The following is a 20,181-nucleotide window of genomic DNA, read 5'->3' as shown; positions in this document are numbered from 1 at the left end:
TGCATCTCAACCTGCTTACCTCCCCTCTGGGGGCCTGGGGCCAGGTTGCTCCAAAGTCTGGATCCCAGGTGTCTCAAAGTAAGCTGTCAGGCATCCAAGTTCATTGGCGACAAGGACGGGATCCCAGGTCTCTCAAAGCAAACTCCCAGGCACTGAAGTTCAACAGAAATAAATAATTTAATGGAGCAGTAGAGCAATAGGCTCAGCTTGAGCTGGGTGCCTTCACAGACGTGCCAAGCACAGAAGTTTCTGAGTAGTTATACCCTTACAGACTATTTACCCGCCCCTCATGTGATGATTCAGTCCAATACTATTATTTGAGTCTGGGGTGTTCTTGCTTCTCATTGGATTCTTTCATTGTCTTCAGACAGGCCCTTGTTTTGTTCAGCTGCAGACACAGTTGATAGTCCAAAGCTGCTTCATGCTGGTCTTGAAAGTGTTATTCTGTCCAAATGGATCCGGTTTTCCTCAATAAAAACAGGCTTTATCTTACAGGTATTGTTGATGGTCTGTAGCTTTGTGCTGGCCTTGAAGGCGTTATTTTGCCTGAGTAGATTGTGTTTTTCTCAATAAGCATAAGGTACAAAACAGGCCTTATCTTGCAGGTGTTGTTGATGGTCTGTAGCTGCTTTGTTTTCATTAAGTAGATATAAATTTGGTAAAAATAAGCACAACTTTACAACATACAGCTTGAAGATTTCAGCAAATTTAGCTTACTAAGTAACATGAATCAGACAGTGTATTAAAAATCACACCACCTTATATTTCCAAGTGATTCATTCTTTTTAAAACAGTTACTTAAGCTAAATTATGAGTATAAAACTTAAACTGGGCTCATCCAGTGACCTGTGATTAGTAAAAGATCATTGCCATACAGCCACGCTTGTCTAGCAGAGAGAGCTCAGGCTGTCACATTTATGGAATAACATACAGTGGGAAAATAGGCATGAGACTGCTGGTACCCACAGCTTCTTGGTGTTCAGTGTGTTCTTCTGCTGCCTTGTGGGTTTCCTAAAAGGAGTTATTGGCTCAGCTACAGCTCAGGCCTTTACCTCCTCTGGAGCCTGAACCAAACTGCTGCTGGTTTGGTTGAGGGGAGTCAAGTGCATCTGTCATACGTGCTGCTCATCAGCTTTGGTGTCCTTCTGAACCTCTCATCACTCTGCACTTTTTTTCTAGGGTAAAACATGAAATGGGCTATAGACCATTGACTTTTAGTGCAAAGCACAGCCATATTTTTCTTCCATAACTGAGTGACTTTCTAGTCCATCCCTTGCTGCTTCCAGAAATGTAATACAGCACTTTGAGGCCATGACACCATATTTGTTCTGAAATAACAACTTCCCCACCTTCATTACTGCCCAGGATGAGGTAAGCAGGGCTGTTTGCTGCTCTTGAGAAGTCTCCAGCTGACTCAGTAATTCCCAAGCCTGCGCTAGTGCGCCAGGCCCGGTGTCTAAACGCACAGCAGGTGATGCCTCTCAGGGCAGCTGGCCTAAGGCCCCCACCGCCTCCCGGCCTCGCTGCTCCCGCCGTGAGGGAGCTGAGGGGACGTCGGGAACAGGCAGAGCTGACAGGGACGCCGGCGCAGCCGATGGGATGATGGCGGGGCTGGCTCTAGGCGCCGAGGAGGGGCCTCGACCCGAAACGCCCAGCCCTGGGCACCAGGGCCGCCCCGAGACCCGGGAGGGTGGGGACTCCCAGCAAACGGGTGCGGCGGTTGGAGCGATTAATGGCGGAGCGCCCCTGCGGCCATGGCGGTGGGGCAGGGAGTGGCGGAGCGCCGTGACTTGTCCGCCGGCTGGTATGGGCCCAGGCGGCACCCGTACTGCGGCCCCACGCCTGCGCCGATTGGGCCCGGCCGGCACCCATCGCCGCAGTGGTGTGTGGGAAGGAGAGATCATGGCGGTGGAGCCGAGCAAGACGGAGATCCTGACTCTCTTTAAGCGGCTCCGGGCGGCGCCGGCGAACAAGGTAGCGGGGAGGCGCCGGGCGCCTTCCGAGCTGGGCCACTTCCCCGCGGCCGCTGCCTGGGCTCGGGCCGGGCGCCGCTGGGCTCCAGGCCGCGCTGCGGCGGCGGGGCGGCCGGGCGGGGGGCTACTTGTTCGCGGGAGGGCTCGCGGAGAGCGGCCGGGCCACGGGGAGCGGGGCCAGCGGGTTGCGCAGGGGGAGGAGGGGCGGCAGAGCCGCCGCCTCAGCCCGGCCGTCCCTCTGCCTCCTTTCAGTCGTGCTTCGACTGCGGCGCCAAGAACCCGAGCTGGGCCAGCATCACCTACGGGGTCTTCCTCTGCATCGACTGCTCTGGCGTGCACAGGTCCCTGGGCGTGCACCTCAGTTTCATCAGGTGCGTGCGGGGCGGAGGGGCCGGTCCGGGGCTCCCGCTGGAGCGGCCGCGGGGACTCGGTTATGGAGACGCGTTGTCACGGCGTGATCGCCGCAGGTTTTACGTGGTTTGCTTGCCGCAGGTTGTGGGTCACTCAGCCCTCCCAGGATGGAGTTCCCAAAGCACTTCAGTGGAACGTAAACATGTCCCTTCTGCTAACCTTGCAGAAATGTTGTCTGTGCTCCCGTTTGTAGAAGCTGAGTGTGGTGGGTGAATCTTGTCAGTAAAGCAGCAACGTGGAAGTCTTTATTGTAATGCTGAGCAAGGCAAAAAGAGGAATGTTATCTAGTCTTTTCTGTATTAACCTAGTGGGGAAGATGGTATTGGATTTTCAGCCTGTTATTCCTATTTTCAGTACTTGTAAAATACAGCATTTTAAGTAACAGAACTGTGACCTTTACTTACTCAGAGCTAAGTTGAGTAACCAATATGAAACATGCTCTGTCACCTGGCTTTATTTAGTTGTTTTCTCAGTTGCTTTGTCATGTGTTCTGGTCTAATCCATGGGATGGGCTGAACATGAGTCTCTCATGTTGTGGTGAGATCACATGTGGAATGAAAGTTGTTGCCTGTGCTTTCCTAGCTCAAGCTCCACCCTCTTAAGCAATACAAGTGAGAGGTCCTCTGAGGCTGGACGGTGTTATTTGGCATGAGATTGAAACTAGTTTTTTTTCCCTCACTTTAAAAGTTCAAATTAATTTGCTAGGGGAGCAAAGAAGTTACCAAGATGTTCTTTCTCCTTTTGCCTCCTATACTCTGGGCTAGTAGCAGGATACCTGACCATTTTAGCTCAGAGCTTACTTTTGTATTTGGCATGCCAGCATGTTACTAACAAAAATAATTTGTTCTCACATAGGTCCACAGAGTTGGATTCGAACTGGAACTGGTTCCAGCTGAGGTGTATGCAAGTGGGCAGCAATGCCAACGCGGTGAGGAGCCTCTGTAGGCATTTTGCTTGCTTTCCCTGTTGCATCCCACATCCTCTGTTTCTTGTCCCTTTCTGCTACATGGCTTTCAGAGTACCAACCTCCCCATTTTTTTGGAAATGTGTAATAAGGGGAGATGTTTGTCAGGTGTGCTTGGAAATTAGACTGTGACCTTTAAATGAGTTGCGTTCTGATGTGCAGATGTGTCATTTCCATACATGTCATTTAAATGAGATATATAGTCCTCTTAAAGGAAAGGAATTAGTAACACCGATCAGTTTGAAGGCTCATGCTCACCATTGCAACTCAGAATCATCCTGCTGTGGAGGACAGGGATGGTTTTTTAGCCCTCTGGGTTCTGGAGTGAGACTTTTTGGAGAAAGCTGATCTGTGAACAGGTGGTTCATGCTGTGTGCTCAGTATTAAGTCGCCTGTCTCTGAGAAGCTTCCTTTTTCTGTTGGGTTTGAGTTATGTCTAATGCTTGCTTGAGTACAATCTCGCAGTCAGGAGACTGGATGTTCTTTTCTTTTCAGACTGCTTTCTTCCGCCAGCATGGCTGCACCACCACAGATGCCAACGCTAAGTATAATAGTCGAGCTGCCCAGATGTACAGGGAGAAGATCCGACAGCTGGCAAGTGCTGCCATGGCCAAGTACGGCACTGATGTAAGTCTGAGCAGCTCTGTACTGTTGGATGTGTAGTGCTGGATGCTGAGTCTTGTAGGATGTCTTCTTTTTCCCCTCTTCTCTCTGCAGCTGCTTATAGATGGACTGAGTGGAGCCCCTGGGCACTCCCCTGACAAGAGTGATGCTGATTTCTTCATGGAGCACACACAGGTGAGAACTGTGTAAACCAGACAGCCTTAACAGCTCTTCAGTAGCCAGCTGTTCAGCCAGCAGTAGTACTGCTTAATTTGGAAGGACTTTTAAGTTGTGTACTTGTTCAGTACTAACATAGAAGAACTAAGATTCAGTCAGCAGCCTGGGACATAGTCACAGATCTGAGCAATCCCTCATGGGGCCTGTAATATTTTGTTTCTGAGACCATCTTTTTCTTCAAGGAATACTCAGAGCTACCAGCTACTTCCTGGAAAACACTTTGTATGCTGCGTTGATGCACAGTCTCTTTGGACAGTTAAAGCCAGGACTGGCTTTGAATGTCTGGTTTAGTCAGCTTTTCAGTGCATAGAACCTGGTAAAGTGGGTTTGAACAACTGCTTTCACAATGCCAGGTGGACTTTCTCAAGTGAATAGAGTAATGTGAGAATTGGCTGTATGGAAATAAAGACAGGGGAAGCTGAGTTTATTTTTTTTCCACTCATTCACACTCTTTCTTCTAGATTTAAGGTCATCTCTTTAACCAGGTAAGTCCTCACAGTAGCCAACTCTGATACTACTGTTGAGTGATACTGTTGTTCCTCCTGGCCTTCCATTCAGCTTAGCTTCTGTTTTCTTTAATTTTTGTCCCCGCTAAGGGAATGTGGACTTGTCCATATGTTATCTTCACTGAAGGCATAGTATGGAGTTCAGAACACATTTCCTTTGGCCTAAAACTGAATACAGGTCACTAAACCTGAAGTAGGTTCAGGATTGTTTGGTTTATTCATCTTCTGCAAATCACTGGAATGAGTGTCTCCTTGCAGTCTTCCAGTACCTGGGATGTAGCAGATGCCAGCCAGAATCCTGCACAGTCTTCCCCAGAGGTGGAAAAAGCAGTGAAATCATCAGAAGGCAGCGAAGTGTCGGGTGAGTTCCCTGCTGAATAACTTTCCCAAGAACCTGACTTCATTTCCAGAAGCATACACTTTCCTACTGCAGTTGAAAGGGCTGAGCTTTTGCTTTGGTTCAGGCTTGAAGGAGTGGAAGCTCTGTGCACTCTATGATGTTTAGTTAAATTAGACACTGCTCTGTTTGGGATCAGTTCTCTGCTTTTCCTGAAATGCACACAAAACTGTGTTGGGGGTTAGCTGTCCTGTTTCCCTGCTTGCAGATGTAACTATTTGTTTAAAGACTCTTTTCTGAATTCGATAGGTCTGGAAATGATTTATGAATATAAAGCAAAAACTGTTCTAGGGTGAATGACAAGGAAACCAAGAATCTGTGGGCACAGCTGTAATTTGAAATGGCTTTGTGTATTCCTCTGCGGAGTGTTTGCTTTCTTTTAATGTGTTAAGAACACTGCAAAGGGAATAACTTGCTCTGTGTTGATGCAGAGTTGTTGGGCTTGGGAACTTGTGCTTTTCAGACTGTAACTTAGCTTGTTTGGGGTGGGGGTAGAGGTGGTAAAAAAGTAGGACTGTGAGCACACTGAAAAGGAAGGGGTTGAGCATATCTCTGCTGAATATTCTCTTCTGTGTTTGTGCCCACAGATTCCAGCCAGGGCCCCTCTATTGACTTGTTGAGCACATCTCCTAAAGCTCCTCTGGGTAAGTAAGACTCTCTGCTGTCTCTCAGATCAATCTTGCTCTTACACCTGCTGTTCAGTAGTAAGCCCAGTCGAGCTGGAACTGATGAGCCAATTTCCAGAATATCTAAAGGGGCTTATCTTGCTGTGGAGCCAATACTGAGGATCTCCCTAAACCCCAAAACCAAGCCACAGTTTCCTGGAGGTTTCCTCCTCCATTGGTTGGTCAGGCTCAAAGCTGTCACCTTCCCAAAAGCTTGTTTTAATTTTTTGAGCTTTGGGCAAAGTTTGTGTGTCTAGATTTGCATATCTAGAACTTGGCTGATCAAGGCCACATGACTGTGGTGTTTGTTGGTGTGTATGGTTCTCCACACCCCCCCAGAAGCTGTGGAGGCAAGTTAATTTTTATCTTCTAGAGTAATAAGGATTTGTATCTGATTCTCCACTACCATTACTGTCCTGGATGCACACATAGCATCTAGCTGGAGCTTCTTATTGAGAGTGTGCTCCTAGCCCACAGTGAGTTCATCCTGGGTGGAAAGCCTGCATCCTCAAGTGTCTCTTCATTCCCCTTGTTTTATGTCTCTTCCTCAGACATGTCCATGTATCTATCAACACAAGGGCCTGCTCCTGCCAGAGGTAACTGGCCAGCAGCTGGCCTGCGCTGGCTGCTTGTGACAGCTCTGCCTGCCCCTTCTGTGATTCTGCCTTCAAATCTAACTTTAGCTTCCTGTGCTTGGATGGAGAGAATGAGCCAAAGCTTTCATGTATCATATTGGGATATAAAGCAGCTATTCCGTATCTGGAAGGGGATCTTATGGGCATTTCTGTTAAATGTTTCCTGACAGTAAAAAGCAAACCAAACAACCCCAAATCAAATGTTAAAAACAGGAAGCTGAAAATAGGCTCAGATATTGCAAATGTTTGGAAGCCCCTCATTTCAAAAACTTATGGTAAGACTAGAAAAGATACACAAATGCTATCAAGAATGTTCAAAAGGATGGGTTGACAAACTTCATGTGGGTGTAGAAAGTGAGGAGACACTTCTGTGGAAGAAAAACCCATAAAGGGCAATAAAAGATCTTGGAGCTACGTGCTGGAAGTTGGGAAAATGTCCTGGGCAGTCCCTCTTTGTTTGCTTTTTTCTTACAGTTTTCCCCAGGCATCTGCTGCTTGGCTGTACCTTGGCTTGTTTTACAAGCGTGGCACATGTCATGCCCTTTGACTGACAGGTTCCTGGTGCAAGGTGTTGGGGAACCTGTTGCTTTTACAGCTCGCTGCACTTTAGGTCTATTTTGTTGTTGGTCTGTTCGTGTAAATGTGACTTTAGGGTTCTTGCTTCTTTGTCCCTAAGACGTTGGTGAGGCATGCACTTTCATATGGCCCTGAACCTACATTTTCTTGGAATGGAATAAATCTAGCCTTTCTCTGACTACCCTGATCCTAGTGGACAGGGTCACCAACTGCATGACACTGGAGGAGCTATTCAAAGGCCTTAATTCACTAAACAAGTTTCTCCAGTGATAGACATGCTTCTCTAGGCCACCAGCCTGCAATTATGGAGCTTCTAAGTGCATCTTTCTTAACTGGGTGAAGCCACCCAGGCTTCTGATGTGAAGCTGCATGGTGTGTCCTGGACTCTGTAGCAGCTGGACTGTGGTAGATGTTCATGTGGGTTGCTGACTAATTTTAGCTTCTTAAATTAATTAATTTCTGCTTATTTGCTGCTTCCCTCCTCTTGCAGAACTTAAATCCTCCCTCATTGGAAAGAAGAAGCCAGGAGCTGCTAAGAAAGGGGTATGTTTGAGCTCTTGTTTTATGGAGGCAAGATAGAGCCTGTCTCATGTTACTGCTGTCCTTTTGCTGGCCCTTGCTTTCTGCCCTTAACCAAGCTGTGTACTGAGAGAAGGAAGAGCTTTGATTATATCTCTGCATATTTTGAAAAATGGCATTAAGCTTTGGATCATTACTTGGTATGGTCTGAAGCATGTGTGGCTGATCTCTTGGCACTGGTAGGTTGACTTTTGAGCATTCTTCCATTCTCTCTGTTGCAAGCTCCATTGAGTCTGTACATTGTGACTACATGGGGAGACTGAAGGCCTGATCAGTGCAGCCAGAAGTAGGATTCTGGTTTTCTTCCATGATGAACAATGTAGGGTGAAGAACTCACTTTTTTGTTTGTTTGTTTCATTTTTCAAGTTGGGTGCAAAAAAAGGTCTTGGAGCCCAGAAAGTGAGCAGCCAGAGCTTCAGTGAGATTGAGCGGCAAGCCCAGGTGGCAGAGCAGCTGAGAGAGCAGCAGGCAGTGGAGTCCAGGAAACAAGCTGAGGAGTCCATGTAAGTGCCCTGTTTGGGCTGAATACCTTGCATTCATAAGGCAGGAGTAATATGAGGTCAATGCTCTTCAACCTAGACCTAATGTGAGTACAGAACATGCTGCATGATATCACAAGCAGTAGCCAGTAGCAGTAGTCCTTACAGCAGGGCACAAATTATACTGCCAGATTTTATTCATATTAGCATGCCCCTGGAAGAGTGTAAGGAGCAGATATGGAAGTATTTTGTGCTTCTGTTCACCTTTGGACAGGACTGAAAAATGTAAAGACAGAACTGGGTGATGCATTCTGTCGGGGGTGGAGGGACAGTGCTTGCAGTCATGGTTAGTGAAAAAAAGAGCTGAATCCCAGTGGAAATGAGATGGGAAGACAAGTAGTAGCTTCTCTGTAAAGATTTTTGGCAGAGCTGTTGTGAAAATGGGTGTTTCGAGGGTTGTCAGAGTTACTCTCCCCCTTGGACCTCCACAGCATGGGCTGGGGGGAAGAGTAATGCGCTAGTACCCACCACAGCTCTCTTCTTCAGAGTCACCTCAATGCGACTGGCTTATCAGGAACTGCAGCTTGATCGGAAGAAGGAAGAGAAGAAACTTCAGAACCTCGAAGGGAAGAAGCGTGAACAAGCGGAGAGGCTGGGCATGGGCTTGGTGTCCAGAAGGTACTTGGCTGTGGGTTGCAAAGGACAGACTGGTGGCAAAGGACAGACAGGTGCCTTGGAAACATACCACTCTGGAAAGGTTTCCTGAAGGCAGTAACTTGCTGCTCTTGTAACAGATAAGGAGCTGATTTAAAGTGCTCATATGCTGGACTGTCTAAAAATGCTTCAGGTCCCAGAAAGAATGCTCAGGGGTTCTAGTTCTCATTCGAGCTTTTCCAAAGATGTGTGTGGCTTATCAGTGTCTAGCCCTAGAACCCTGCTGTCTGGCAAGATATCCCCCTGCAGAATATGTCCTTAAGAAGGTAGCTCAAGACTTGTGAGGGAGTCAGGATAAGCTGGCTAAGAGGTGAAGGGGGCTGGCATCCCAAATTCTCCCTTGAGACTTGTGGCACCTGCCCTGCCTATGAAGGCTGAATTCAGTTTTGAGAAAGACTGGTGGTAGGGGCTGGATCTGTCAGACCTATCGGCCCTGACTGCGTCTCTGTTGTGCCAGTTCTGTTTCACACTCGGTGATGTCTGAGATGCAAGTGATTGAGCAGGAGACACCGCTGGCTGCAAAATCTTCCCGCTCACAATTGGACTTGTTTGAAGATGCTGGAAGCTTCACATCTGGACCCCCCAAGTAAGACTCAGCTTCAGTGTAGTCTTTGACTTATTCCTGTATTTAATGTCTGGCCTGAATTGCCTGTTTTGGCTACGTAGGTACAAATACAGTCCCTTCTCATTTGAAGATGCATTTGGCTCGCGGTGGGAAACTGACTCTTCATGGGGTATGGACAAGGAGGAGGAACCTGAGGTGACCATCTCCAGTATTCGGCCAGTTTCAGAGAGGTAAAGTGCCTGCTGCTGTACTTACCTTGTGTGGGGGACAAAGGGATGGGTCTAGGAGCTGTGGGGAGAGAGATGCTCCTGTGTTATAGCAGGAGCTTTGTGCTGCAGAAGACAACACGTGAACAAGCCCAAGCAGAAGGTCCTTCAATGAAAGAGGCTTGGGTACTTCTTTTCCTGTCGTGTCCCTAAGTTTGATATGGTCTAACAGTCCTGAGTGCTGGCTGTCCTGAGGTGGGGAGAGGAGAACCCTGATGGTAGCTAGCACTGGCGGGTTTGTTGCTGTCCTTTGATCGGATGGGGTCTGAGAGAGAAGTCTGTTTCTTTCATGTGTTGGTGAGCTTAAGGAGAGGTATCTCTTCTCTTTTTTTTTCTGTAGACCCACCAGTAGGCGGGAGACAGAGAACAGGACATCCGTTGTGGAATCTAATGAAGCTCGTCAGAAGTTTGCAGGGGCTAAAGCTATATCTTCAGATATGTTCTTTGGCCGGGAGGCAGATGCTGAGGTAGATGCAATCTGCAGTGCTTAAGCTGGTACAGCTCTGTCTTCATTTTTTTCCTGTTTGCTCAGGTTCTACTTTGTTCACTTCTTTTATAACTGTTCTGTTTGCTGCAGTATGAAGCCAGATCCCGACTGCAGCAGCTCTCGGGCAGCAGCGCCATCAGCTCTGCAGACCTGTTTGGAGAGGCTGAGAATGTGCACTCAGGTTTGTGAGCACTCAGCAGTTTGCAGAAGGGGACGGCTTTGGAGGACCTAGACTGGAGGGGGTCAGGGTGCTCTCTGGAGCTGGGGGACTCCAGCCTAACTCCTGCTGGTTCTCACAGGTGGCGTGTCAATTGGAAATGTCCTGCCTACAGCTGACATTGCACAGTTCAAGCAAGGAGTGAAATCAGTTGCTGGCAAGATGGCTGTCCTAGCCAATGGAGTGATGAGCTCCCTCCAGGTGAGGTTACACTGTGGCACATTCAGGCTTAGTCAGCATGGGTTTATGAAAGACAGGTCCTGTTTGACCAACCTGATCTCCTTCTATGACACGATGACCCACCTAGTAGATGAGGGAAAGGCTGTGGATGTTGTGTACTTAGACTTCAGTAAAGCCTTTGACACTGTATCCCACAGCATTCTCCTGGAGTAGCTGGCAGCTAATAGCCTGAATGGGTGTACTCTGTGATGGATAAAGAACTGGCTGGAGGGCCGGGCCCAGAGTTGTAGTGAATGGAGCCAAATCCAGTTGGCGGCCAGTCATGAGTGGTGTTCCCCAGGGCTCAGTACTGGGGCCAGTTCTGTTTAATCTCTTTATCAGTGATCTGGATGAGGGGATTGAGTGCACCCTCACTAACTTTGCAGATGACACCAAGCTGGGTGTGAGTGTTGATTTGCTGTAGGGTAGGAAGGCCATACAGAGGGATCTGGACCAGCTGAGGCCGGTTTTATGAGGTTCAACAAGGCCAAGTGCCGGGTCCTGCACTTGGGTCACAACAACCCCAGGCAGTGCTACAGGCTCAGGGAAGAGTGGCTGGAAAGCTGCCTGCTGGAAAAGGATCTGGAGGTGCTGGTCGACAACTGGCTGAACATGAGCCAGCAGTGTGCCTGGGTGGCCAAAAAGGCCAACAGCATCCTGGTTTGTATCAGGAGTAGTGTGGCCAGCAGGACTAAGGAAGTGATTGTGCCACTGTACTCAGCACTGGTCAGGCCACTCCTTGAATCCTGTGTTCAGTTTTGGGCCCCTCATCATAAGAAGGACATTGAGGTACTAGAGAGAGTGCAGAGGAGGGTGACGAAGCTGGTGAGGCCTGGAGCACAAGTCTGAGGAGCAGCTGAGGGAACTGGGGCTGTTTAGCCTGGAGAAAGGGAGGCTGAGGGGAGACCCTATTGCTGTCTACAACTACCTGAAAGGAGGTTGTAGCATGGAGGGTGTTGGTCTCTTCTCCCAAGTAGCAAGTGATTGGACAAGGGGGAATGGCCTCAAGTTGTGCCAGGGAAGGTTCAGATTGGATATTAGGAAAAAGTTCTTAATGGAAAGTGGTGTCAGGCGTTGGAACAGGCTGTCCAGGGAAGTGGTGGAGTCACCATCCCTGGAGGTGTTTAAAGGTGTTTAGATGAGGTTGTTAGTGACATGGTTTAGTGCTAGCTAGGTTATGGGTGGACTTGGTGATCCTGAGGGTCTCTTCCAACTGAAATGATTTTATGATTGTGTGATTCTAAGCTGCTGTTGTGCTCAGGGGCTTTCACTATATCTGGGCTTCTAGTCGAATTATCGTCTTCTCAAATTGCTGGAAAATCCCAGGCAGAAACCTGTCTTTTGTAGCTGATGAGTGTGCTACAATAGCTGAGCAATTCTTGGTGGCCATTTAACTCCCCTTGGCTAACCTTACTCTCCTGGTGGACAGGATGCCTTGTTATGTCTGATATGCCTTTCCCCAAGTCCCAGGCAGAACTTAAAACGTTAAGGTCACTTTATGTCCTGCCATTGCATAGTGCCTTTTGTAGGTAACCTTGTGCTGCATTCCAGTCACAAACACCTCAAGAACTTGTTATCTATCTCTGGAGTTTGCATGAAGTGTTGCAACATGGTGTCTTGGTGTGTTTCCTCCCCAGGATCGTTACGGCTCATATTGATGACCCAGGGACTGCAACTCAAAGGGAAGCCAGCAAGAGGCACTGATGTCACCTTTGTCTGGAATAAACTCTCCAGGATTGTCTTAGTTTGTCTGGGGTGGGTGGGAAGGGGAGAAGCTAAGCAGAGGGGTTCAGGACATGGTTGTGCCTAGGATGCTTTCCAAATATCTCTGGATTCCACTCTTATTAAAATTCAATGTGCCCTCATACCCACTGCTATCTACTAGCCAGTGGAGACAGGCCTTCTTACAGGGTCAACCTCACTGCTGTAAAAAATGACAGGAACTCCTGGGCTGCCCTCATCAGTGCTCCTGTCCCTCTTGGCCCATACCTTAGCTCACCAAGTGACAGAAGAAAGGGGAATGCTGTTTTTCTGAACATCATGTTACCTGCTTCCCATGGACACGACTGTTTTTGTTCTGCTCAGTGCTCCCAATCCATGGTGCTGTGGAATCCTCTGTATCTGCAGGGTGTTTGACTTTTACCATGGGATAATCCTTTTTACTGTCTTGTAAACCAGCATATATTGATGCAGGAGAAAAAAAGCAAAGATTATTTTTTTAGCTTCTAATTACATCATCAGCAAAAAAGGCCCGGGTAAAGAAGTGCTGTAAAGATATTTACTGCGTCCCTGGTTGTTTTATTGCCCATCTTTGGATTGAGATCCAAGTCCTGAGCCTCTGACTTCACGATGAGGTGAACTTCTGAAGCGCAGCAGTGACTGAGGACTGTCATTTTACTCCTGTTCAACTTGGCTCTCTGCTCCTGACTCTGGTTTTAACAAGACCATATGTTTTTTCTTCCTTGGACTATGGTGTTGAGAACTGAGTAGTAAGAAAAAGTGGGGAAAAGAGCTTGTTACACACTATTAGCAAAAGGAGGGGATGGGGATGTTCTGAAGTTTCTGTTGGGCACCCTTTCTCTAGGGCTGTTAACAGGCTAGAGGGGCTAAGGTAGCTGCAGAGCTGGGGGTGGGAGGGAAAGGGTTACTTTGCCCCTTTGTGCATGTTTTGCCATCCTGGGCTGCTGCAGTGGGGCAGGTGGGAGGTTGTAGGTCCAGCTTTCCTATGGCATTGCCCTTGGTGCCCCAGTGCTGTTGCTCCATTACAAGACCCATGGTGTTGCTGGGGGTAAGCATGCCTGCATGGGGGCTCTGGGAGTGGACTGGCAGCTGCTGCCCAGGTGGGAGGGTGAGTGGGATGCACCTGGGGGTGCTGTCGTCTTCCCTCAGCTGGGGTGAGGGTCTGTCGTGGCCCCTCAAAAGGCAGCTGAAGCTGGTGAGTACCACCGCTACCCCTGGCAGCACCCTGAGGAGGGGCTGGTGCAGCCCAGAAAACCCCAGACGGAGCAGTGGTCGTACAGAGTGTGCTTTATTGCTAAGGTGTCACAGTCACTGATGGCTGGGAGGGAAAGCGCAGTTAGCAAGCACGTTAATAAATAAAATAATTTACAATAAATAAATAAATAACCCTTTTTTCTACCTCCATAGGTGGGACTGGAGTACAGACTTAGCAGTAGTTTTGGAACTAGTCTTAAAATAGGTCCAGCATGGGTTGAATCCACTCAGGGCTGCTTGTAAGCTTTGCATTAGCTGTTCTGAGTAGCCCATGCTGCAGCATTTTATGCACAGAAGGAGCAAGGAGGCTCCCAAAGAAGCAAGAGAAACTGAAGATCCCCAGGAAATAAGCAGTCTCTGCAACCTGAGACACAGGAGCTGGGCTAGACACTCTTTTCAGGACTGTGGAGGCCAAACTGCTGAGTCAGTTACCATTAACAAAATGAGATGTTACTTCCTTTTGTAGTTGTAAGGGCTATGCTATGATGCCACAATGACAGTATTTAGTAAAAAATACCTGGGACTTGTTTGATAACAGCTTCCTTTTCCCCTAGTGCTTCTGCCCACCCAACCCTAGCAGATGCTCTGTATCTTTCCAAGCCACACCACCCATGGCCAAGGACTTTTAAAGATTATTTCTCTCTCCCCTTCAACCCCTGTGAAGCTTGCTTTTCCAAGTGACTTTAATTTGCTGTTGGAGGCAGCAGGAGGCCTCCCAGAAGGGATCTCAGTTCAGCAGAGGAACAGACAGCACCATGCAGCATTGACTGCAGTCTAGCTTATTTGCTTTGGCAAGTCTTGGACACATGGAGGAAGAAGCAGAGGCAGGTGGCATGGCAATACCTACACCATTCTTTTCTAGGAACTTCAGGAATTTCTCTACCTTTGATCATATGCAGGTGCAGCTTTACTGGGAATAATTATAATGGAGCCTGAGTGCAGAGCTGCCGCTGGCAATTTAACCACTCTATTGTCTAGGCCAAGTCTGAACACAGCTACACAACAGAACACTGGCAAGCAGCCTGCAGTAGCGCTCCCACTGCTCAGCACCTGCTGAACCATGAGAGAGAGCCTTGGTAAGACAACACCCCACTGTTTCCAGGTGGAAGCTGAGCTGGGGCCTCCTGTTTTGGCTTGCCTGCCACCAGAGGGTAGCAGAACTCTGCAGCTGAAAATGGCTTCTGCAAAGGAGCTCTTCCTGCACAAATTTGGAGCTAGGAAAAAGGCAGAGCTCTTCCTGGGAAGAGACAGGTGGACCTGGCAATGGGGACTGGCACAGCTGCACACACACTAGTGATATGGGCAGAATCACATGTCAGAGCAGATGCTCTGGGAGGAGGTGCTGTTCCTCCAGTGGGTTCTGGAGAAACCCAAGGTGGGAATAGTGCCCATCCTCACAACCTTCAGTTTTCAGAGGAGTCTGTCTCTTCATTGGAACCTTCACTCTCAGCATCCATTTTTCGCCAGTGGTGTAGAGGCTTCCAGGGAGAGTTAATCCTGGGTGAGTTACGGACAGGCAAATTTGCTGTGTCCCCGCTGGAGCTGGTGGGACCGGAGATGGAAAGCCCTGAAACCTGAGCTACCCTGAAAGAGACAAGACAAAGGCTAGGCAGCCTAACTTGTTATCTCCAGCCTTTACTATAGTAGTTCTAGAGTGCTGTGTCTGAAGCCTTTTTTAGGATTTTCTTAGCTGCACCAAGGCACCCCAAAGACGGAGGCCTCTGCTCAGGCTGCTCTGTTAGTTCCTCTATTTTACAGTAGAGCAAAGGAACAGGGACAGTACTTCATACTTAAGTCTTCCTTAGCATGCTACCGTCTTTAATCTGTTGCTTTACCTCTTACTTTAGGCAACTCCACTTACAATTTCTCAAGTTCCTGATCCATTTCAGGGTCCACAAACAAGTCTCCTTTATCAGGCAAAGCCCCTGGAAAAATAAACAATGGAAAGGAGAGTTAGGCTATTCATTCTTAAAGTGCTCAAGCCATAGCAGCATCCGAAATCCTGTCCTGCAAGACAGAGAAGACTCTTCCTTGCACCTATTAGAGAAATGGACACTGAATGTTGAGGATCATGGACAGATAAAGAATGATGGTCCATATTCTGTGTCCTTCATGTAGACTAGTTGAGCTCAGACTAAATGGGAGGTACACTCTCAGTAGTCTCACCTCTCAGAGAACTTGAAGATCCCTAAGGATTGGCAGCTTCCATTCACTATACAAAACTACTGACTGTTAGAGAGATGACAGCCTGTCAACTTCAGGCCTTTGCAAATTGCCTTATATAGTCACCAGTCCTAGATCCTATCAAAGCAATACATATGTTGTTGTCTGTGCCACAGCCTGAAGCACGCACTATTATACCACCCAGGGAGACATTTACTTCTGTGCCACTTGCCTTTCTTGTGGTGTGCTGAACTTAGGGATCAAAACATGCCACAAGTATGAGACTGCTGCTTTCCTGCAATTCAGGAAAGTCAGGCCTGACTCTGGTGCACATTAAGTCTACAGGAGTAAGTGTGGATGGACTGTGCTCTAGCGTTGCTTGCTGTCTGGGTAAGAGCATGAAAGGCTGGGCCAGTAATCAGGTACCCTCTCTCAGCATAAGGTCAGATGCTCCTTTCCACATCTGAAAACCTGTTCCGGATGAAGCACTTGGGTATAGTTCAGGACTGGAACAGCTGGCTGATATCCTTGCCATTCTCTGAAAGGACACTGACACCTCAGGAAGAGCCCAGAAAGCAAGATGAGGCATTTAGGACACCCCTCCTTCCTAATTCTTTAACAAACTACACCTTGTACAAGCAGTCGCGGGGGCGGAATCAGCCAGCACAGAAATGACAGGACTTGCTTACCATAACCTGGATAGTGCCACTGCACACCAGGAAAGATACACTTGGTAGCACAGTGAGGAATGCTCTTGTTTTTCAGCATACCTGGGTGCTACACTCAGTATCTTTGGGAAGGGGCTTTGTACTCCCTGTGAGGACACAGATCTGGTTTCTGCTCCTAGCACCTTACTCTTAAAGGAGAGGCTGGAGAACCACCTGCCTCACACAGGCAAGCTGGCAGCAGTCATCAAAAACATAACAGCAAGTGCCCAAAAATTAGAACCAGATTAGACCAGAACTGACTCCCCTTCTTCTTCCAGTTCTGATCTTCCCCTCCTGCAAATGAACAGGAAAGCCTGGCATTGCAACACAGAATGTCAGGAGGTCTAGTGAAGTGTCCCAACCCGCTCCCTGTCATGGGCTTAATCAAAAGAATAAGCAGCTAAAGCTTAACGTGTTTCTGCATTTGTAGAATGCACAATGAGGTCTCCAGGGCACAAGAATTACTTAGGAGAGTCAGTAAATAACACTTAACAGGACTCGCAAATCAACACTGGCACTGGAGTTAGGCTGCCTGACAAACTCATCAGTGCTGCCCCAGCCTGAACCAACCGCTCTAATCCCTACCCCTGTTCCTCAACGGGGGTACTGGTTTTGTGAGACTAGAGAGAAGGCAGCATCCTCACTGAAAGCTCCTTTGCCTGAAACCACTCTTGCTGAAGGGCTTTGGGGAACTTGTGATCCCCTGCAGACCAAAGACTATTGAAGTCACCCTTCAGCAGAGATGAAAAGACACCAGGAAAAGAATCCTCCTTTCCTTGCCAAGATGCTAGCACCTGTCAGCCTTGTGGCTGCTGCCCCTCCTCAGTGAGAGGCCTCAGCAGGAGGCTGGCAGAGGGCCAGGGGACGGGCCCACATGAATGGGAATGAAAACCCACATGCTTTGTAGATGGCACAATGGAAGCTGTGGGCAGGAATTATTTTTCCTGCTCATCTGTTTTCTTTGCATTCAACTGAAAGTGGATTTCATAGGGCAAAGAAAAAAATATTTTGCTTGGTGCAATCCAGGAATCACCTTGCCTAGTGAGTACACGGCTTCCTAAACCTGTTTGCAGAGGGGATTGCAGGGCTTTATTAATGCACCTTTGATGTATAATCTCTATGTTGCTGGGTAAGCAGCCCTGCCCCAGAAGAGCATTAGCAGCTTAAATGGTTGCTGTAAGGGGCTCAAACCAGGGAGGGGACACTTTTACTCTACTATGACACACACCTGTGCAAAAGAACAAGCCCTCAGGCAAGGTACACCTTTTCACTGCGGTTCCTCTTTGTAACACAGGGACTGGCAAATGCTCAAGCCTAAAAGTAGAGGGAGAGAATATCTACCCAAAGACAGAAAAGGCCTACCACTTACTGACCAAATGATTTGCTGAGTGGAGATGAGCGTTTGGGCCTCCACACATACCTCATTGATAAAGCCTTGTCAAACACAAAAAGCCATTTCTGTTTCCCTTTGCAAGAGAAGGAAGAGCACAAGCAAGAGCACAATATGGGGGCAACATGGAAGTATGAGTAATCTGAAAGATGTATGGATTACCTACTGTCCTTTGCCAGTGCAACATTTTGCTTTCCTACTCTACAACAATATTGACCAGCACCACATAGAAATGAGCAATGAGATACTGCTTTTTAATCCCCTTGGTTTCCACAGAATTGTGTAGCAATTTGTGTTCTATGAGAACACCAGATTTTCCGTAGGCCATAGATTAATATACTAGTGAGATCGCGTTGCCTTGAGAGAAGATGGGGAAGAGCTGGGAAAGACTGGGCTTCAAGTCTTCAGGCAAGGAGGCAGCAGAGGTTTTTCCATTAGGTGTGCCTCCTCATCTTGTGGATGAGAGCAGTCATTTAAATCTGTGGGAGAATGAAAAGCTAAACACAAGACAGGACTTCATTACCGCCTACCTGCAGTCAGCTGCCTTGTCTCCTGGCCATCTCTGTTCAACCTTTATAGCCAAACATGTTAAAACCATAGTTCTGCTAAAATGATCAGCTAGTGAAGAGGTAAAACATTGCTATCTTAGGGCAGTGTATTGGGTTTGCATGGCAAGGTTTTGGCAGCAGGGGTGCTAAAGAGGTGACTTCCGTGAGAAGCTGCTAGAAACTTCCCCGTATGTCCAACAGAACCAGTACCAGCCAGCTCCAAGATGGACCTGCCACTGGCCAAGGCTGAACCCATCAGTGATGGCGGTAGCACCTCCGGGATAACATAGTTAAGAAGGGGAAAGAAACTGCTGTGCAGCAACAGCAACGGAGAGAGGAGTGAGAAGATGTGAGAGAAACAACCCTGCAGACTCCAACATCAGTGAACAAGGAGGGTAGCAGGTGCTTCACGCACTGGAGATTCCCCTGCAGCCTGTGGTGCAGACCATGGTGAGGCTGGCTGACCACTGCAGTCCATGGAGGTCCATGATGGAGCAGAGATCCACCTGCAGCCCATGGAGGACCCCACACCAGAGCAGGTAGGTGCCCAATGGAAGCTGTGACCCCATGTAGAGCCCATGCTGGAGCAAGCACCAGGCAGGACTTGTGGACCCATAAAGAGAGGAGCCCAGGCTGGAGCAGGTTTGCTGGCAGGACTTGAGATCCCATAGGAGGGACCCACTGCTGGAGCAGGGGAAGAGTGTGAGGAGTCCTCCCCCTAAAGAGGAAGGAGCAGCAACAACAACAGGTGATGAACTGGCTGCAACCCCTAATCCCCGTTCGCCTGCACTGCTTAAGGGGGGGAGGCAGAGAATTTGAGAGTAAAGTTAAGCCCAGGAAGAAGGGAGAGATGGAGAGAAGGCATTTTAAGATTTAGTTTTTTTCTCATTATTCTACTCTGATTTGATTGGTAATAAATTAATATTTATTAATTGCCTGTAAATTAATATTTATTAATTGCCTGTGACGGTATAATTGCTGAGTGATGTCCCTGTCCTTACCTCAACTCATAAGCCTTTTGTTATTTTTCCTCTCCACTGTCCAGCTGAGGAGGAGGAATGATAGAGCAGCTTTAGTGGGCACCTGGTGTCCAGCCAGGGTCAACCCACCACAGGCAGCACTTCATATCTCATTTTAGCATTGATGAAGCTCCACAGCTTCAAGCAAACAGTAAAGTACAGTGTTATGTTTTTAAAGTTTAATCCATCAACAAAAAGACGGAAAAATTTTCTCTCACTTCATGATGGTGTAAAACTTGGGGCATAATTACAGGGGAAATTCCACAGTAAAGGAGAATGACAAACTCTAGAGCTGCACCACTCACAGGACTCTTACCTAGGGCTCTGTTGATCCCCTGATCCTTTGCAAGTGCCATAAGGAATCCATAGAAGGTCAGTCTCTGTGCACTACTCAACATTTCTTTCACAAGAGCAGAAGGTGGACAGCTTGGAAAAGAGATAGAGAGGTCATCTTGTCTTTTAAATTATCTTTTTTTTTTTTCCCCCCCAAGACCCAGCTCGAACTGGAGGAATAAGTCCTTTTACCTGTTCTAGCACTGACAAGTTCTCCTGACTCAGTTAAAAACAAATAGCCACCAGCTTGCTTGTTTGCATTGCATATGCTCCTCACTTGCTAAGTGAGATGTTTGAGCTGGGGTACATCCCTAGCAGCAGTCTTACCTACCTCCACTCCAAGGACAGGGACAAAAGCCTAGATTCACTCAGAGGCAAACACATCCCAAATCTTAGCACATTATTTCAAAAATCAAGTGGGGAAATCCTTCCTTTTACACAACCATAAACTTTCACAAGGGTTGTTAGGGTCCTATCTCCATTTTATCAGTGATAGTCATCCAAGGAGCAGGAAAAGCCCCTCAAGTGGTAGCC

General features: G+C 48.0%; 2 protein-coding genes across 6 annotated transcripts in view; one reads left to right on the top strand and one right to left on the bottom strand.

Annotated features, from left to right (window-relative positions):
- Positions 1-1,482: 1,482 nt before the first annotated feature.
- On the top strand, positions 1,483-12,960 carry ARFGAP2 (ARF GTPase activating protein 2). Of its 2 annotated transcripts, XM_082059467.1 has the most exons (17): positions 1,483-1,974; positions 2,226-2,344; positions 3,240-3,312; positions 3,844-3,975; positions 4,066-4,146; positions 4,953-5,055; positions 5,679-5,735; positions 6,308-6,352; positions 7,458-7,510; positions 7,913-8,049; positions 8,572-8,703; positions 9,197-9,325; positions 9,406-9,534; positions 9,911-10,037; positions 10,148-10,238; positions 10,357-10,475; positions 12,131-12,960. In XM_082059467.1, the coding sequence occupies exons 1-17, from the start codon at positions 1,600-1,602 to the stop codon at positions 12,149-12,151; spliced, it is 1,923 nt and encodes a 640-aa protein (XP_081915593.1). In that variant the 5' UTR covers positions 1,483-1,599; the 3' UTR covers positions 12,152-12,960. The 2 variants fall into 2 exon arrangements, with proteins under 2 accessions (XP_081915593.1, XP_081915594.1); XM_082059468.1 differs by lacking the exon at positions 6,308-6,352 and having other exon boundaries at positions 1,485-1,974.
- The window catches only part of CSTPP1 (centriolar satellite-associated tubulin polyglutamylase complex regulator 1), an 81,585-nt gene continuing 74,093 nt past the window's right edge, over positions 12,690-20,181 (bottom strand). The window contains exons 7-10 of one of the 4 annotated variants that reach the window (XM_082059470.1): positions 19,631-19,740; positions 15,349-15,412; positions 14,889-15,071; positions 12,876-12,975 (exon numbers count right to left, since the gene is read on the bottom strand). In XM_082059470.1, coding sequence (XP_081915596.1) covers positions 14,891-15,071; positions 15,349-15,412; positions 19,631-19,740 — 355 coding nt within the window. In that variant the 3' untranslated portion in view covers positions 12,876-12,975; positions 14,889-14,890. Of the gene's footprint in view, positions 12,976-13,508; positions 15,072-15,322; positions 15,413-19,630; positions 19,741-20,181 lie in introns of those variants that run through there. The other 3 variants (XM_082059472.1, XM_082059471.1, XM_082059469.1) reach the window with 3 other exon arrangements.

The sequence above is a fragment of the Streptopelia decaocto genome (assembly GCF_964273445.1).
Source record: "Streptopelia decaocto genome assembly, chromosome: 7".
Lineage (NCBI taxonomy): Eukaryota > Metazoa > Chordata > Aves > Columbiformes > Columbidae > Streptopelia > Streptopelia decaocto.
Note: the sequence above shows the minus strand (reverse complement) of the source record. Positions and strands in the feature narration are given on the sequence as shown.

Coding starts and splice junctions, on each gene's coding strand:
- ARFGAP2 (XM_082059467.1), top strand. CDS start 1,600: ATGATGGCGGGGCTGGCTCTAGGCGCCGAGGAGGGGCCTCGACCCGAA. Junction 4,147..4,952: donor TCTTCATGGAGCACACACAG/GTGAGAACTGTG, acceptor GTCTCCTTGCAG/TCTTCCAGTACCTGGGATGT. Junction 5,736..6,307: donor ATCTCCTAAAGCTCCTCTGG/GTAAGTAAGACT, acceptor TCTCTTCCTCAG/ACATGTCCATGTATCTATCA.